This window comes from Stegastes partitus, unplaced genomic scaffold (assembly GCF_000690725.1).
Source record: "Stegastes partitus isolate 25-593 unplaced genomic scaffold, Stegastes_partitus-1.0.2 Scaffold489, whole genome shotgun sequence".
In the NCBI taxonomy this organism is placed as follows: Eukaryota; Metazoa; Chordata; class Actinopteri; family Pomacentridae; genus Stegastes; species Stegastes partitus.
Genome location: NW_007578220.1, coordinates 290,118 through 292,647, shown reverse-complemented (window position 1 = coordinate 292,647; position 2,530 = coordinate 290,118). Strand labels below are relative to the sequence as shown.

At 38.6% G+C, this 2,530-nt stretch overlaps 1 protein-coding gene across 1 annotated transcript in view; it reads left to right on the top strand.

Annotated features, from left to right (window-relative positions):
- The first annotated feature begins 1,218 nt into the window (after positions 1–1,218).
- The window catches only part of LOC103361181 (uncharacterized), a 15,084-nt gene continuing 13,772 nt past the window's right edge, over positions 1,219–2,530 (top strand). The window contains exons 1-2 of the mRNA XM_008287199.1: positions 1,219–1,261; positions 1,381–1,725. Coding sequence (XP_008285421.1) covers positions 1,219–1,261; positions 1,381–1,725 — 388 coding nt within the window. The remainder of the gene's footprint in view (positions 1,262–1,380; positions 1,726–2,530) is intronic.

The following is a 2,530-nucleotide window of genomic DNA, read 5'->3' as shown; positions in this document are numbered from 1 at the left end:
CAGTCTCTGATAGTGAGAGTCAGAGTGAGCAGCAGTGGAGGAGAGAGAGAGTACACGTCACTGCTGAGACAGGAAGAGACAACACAGTGTGGTCTGAGGACAGCTGAGGTGGAGATCAAGAGGCCTGTTAGCTCAAAGCTTTGTAGGAACAAAGTGTGAACTGAAGCAGTGAACACTGGCTGACTTTTCTCAAAATGTACATTTGTATAGATGCTTCTACGTAACATCACTGTGGAATTTGGACATTTGTTGATGTCAATGTGCTGCATGTCTGAATAAAAATACAATTCATTTAAAAAGACTGGTGATTGTCTTTATCCATGGATCAGCCACAACATTAAAGCCACCTGCCTGATATTATGAAGGTTCCTTTCATGTCGCCAGAACAGATTTGAACTGTTGGAGCACAGACACAGGACCTCTGGGAGTCCCGTGTTAAAATCCTAACACATTTTTCCGAGCTGATGTTGCATTATACTGTAAGGAGAAACTTCAGAAACATTTTTCTCTCTACTCTTAGTCATGCATGCACAGAACAAGATTTGAAAATAACAGCACATCATACATTGAAAAATATTATTAAAAAATGTCATACCAGAGTGAGCAAACAGTGCGCCACCTCACGTGATCTCATGTTGAAGTAAATGTAAATGCAATGAAACCTCCTGTTGTGGTCCAACATAAGTGAAGCTCCTGATCTGTATCTGGCCGCTAAAATAGCCTGTGACAGGCTGTTATCAGTTACGGAATCAGTCAACTTCCTCAACGACTACATCAGAACAATCTGTATCATCATAAAAATATATATGAAATGTAGACAGAAGAATTAAACCTCTATGCAATAATGTGTGTGTCAACTAGTTTGATTAATACATTAACTTTTAATAAAACCTCTATTGGACATCTGATTGAACAACATCAAAGATTACAATTCATTACTTTGTCTGGACATTAACAGACTGCTGCAGTTAGTTTGCAGTCTTCTGATCTCTTGCTGAAACATTACCTCCATTGTGCAGACTACGACCAAACAAGATGAAAACACTGAACTGTTCTCCTTGTAGAAACAATTGTAGACATTTTTTAGAAGCATTGACAGTGTCAGACTGAGCAGGCGCATAAATATAAGTCCAGCCCACCTCTTAACGTTCACATCACTCCTACTGAAGCAAAGTTCAGCTACAAACACTGATGTGGTGGAGTCGTACTGTACACACCATGGGGAACTTTACCTTCATAGCTGCTTTACTCTGCACCTTCAGTAAGTACATGTTTTTGTTTTTCTCACTACAGCTGCTGGCTTTCTTTCTATGCATCAATTAATACACATAATTGATTAATGTCTGAATGAGAAGTTCATGAATCCATTGTTTCCTTCAGGTTGGATCTCTGTCTCAGTTTCTGAGTTTCTCATTGTGGAGGTTCAGCCTGCTCATGAAGTCACACTGATGTGCAACAACTACACTAGTGTGGCCGCTAACATTTTCTGGTTCAGGATGACCAGTGAACCCAATATCAGCTGTATCTCGTCTATGAGCAGCTCTGATAGCAACGCTTCGCTCTGTGATGGATTTAAAAATGGGAACTTTATAATGACATCAAACATCACAAACCTCTTTCTGAAGATCAAAAGTGTGGATGTATCTGACTCTGGACTCTACTTCTGTGGATGTTGCAAAGATGGACTCTCAGCATTGGTCAGTCCAACATATTTAAAGGTTCAAGGTAAGACTGTTGTAAAGTGGTTTGTGTCTTTTTGATTGTGTGTCCCACACTAAAAGGGATTTCAAAATGGATCATCATAAATGAGCTCCAAAACTGCGACTGTCTTCTTTAAAAATCAGACCAGTAGATTTATCAGATTCTGGACTGTATTATTGTGGATTTTACGCAAATTCACACCCAACAGTCAAAGTAATACACTTATATCATCAAGGGAAGATTTACAGTAAATTATGTCTTTCGATTCCTTGTTGACTTCATCTCATGACAAAAAAATATGTTCAGAATTTTAGTGACAGCTGCACATTATTTCCATTCATTTCAGACAACAGTGAATCTGACGGTGACGACGACTGCAAGTCTCAAAGCAAAGTTTCATTTACTGCCTCAAATGTAAGTGAGATCACAAGCCACAGAAGAGAACATTTACTCTGATTGTTCATCTCTGTTGCAGAAAAGTCTGATGAAAATACAAACCTGATGGTTGTGATTCTGGGTGGTCTGACTGTTCTGCTTCTGATGGTCATCATTGGTCTGCTTGTAAAAATCAAGAAACTTCACAGAGGTACTGTTTAAAATCTACTGTATCTGTTATATTTGAGTATATTTTTGATGACGGTAGCACTTTGTAACAAAGCAGCCTTTACTGGCTTTATTATATTTAAAAAAGTAATCAATGGTCCAGAAATATGCCAATAATGAGCTGAAGTTTTGACTTTGATTGTAGAGAAAGTATAACTGGCCATTTAGTTCATCAGGAACAACCTAACAGATCTGTCTTTATAACTCGCAGAGCAGCTGGAACAAA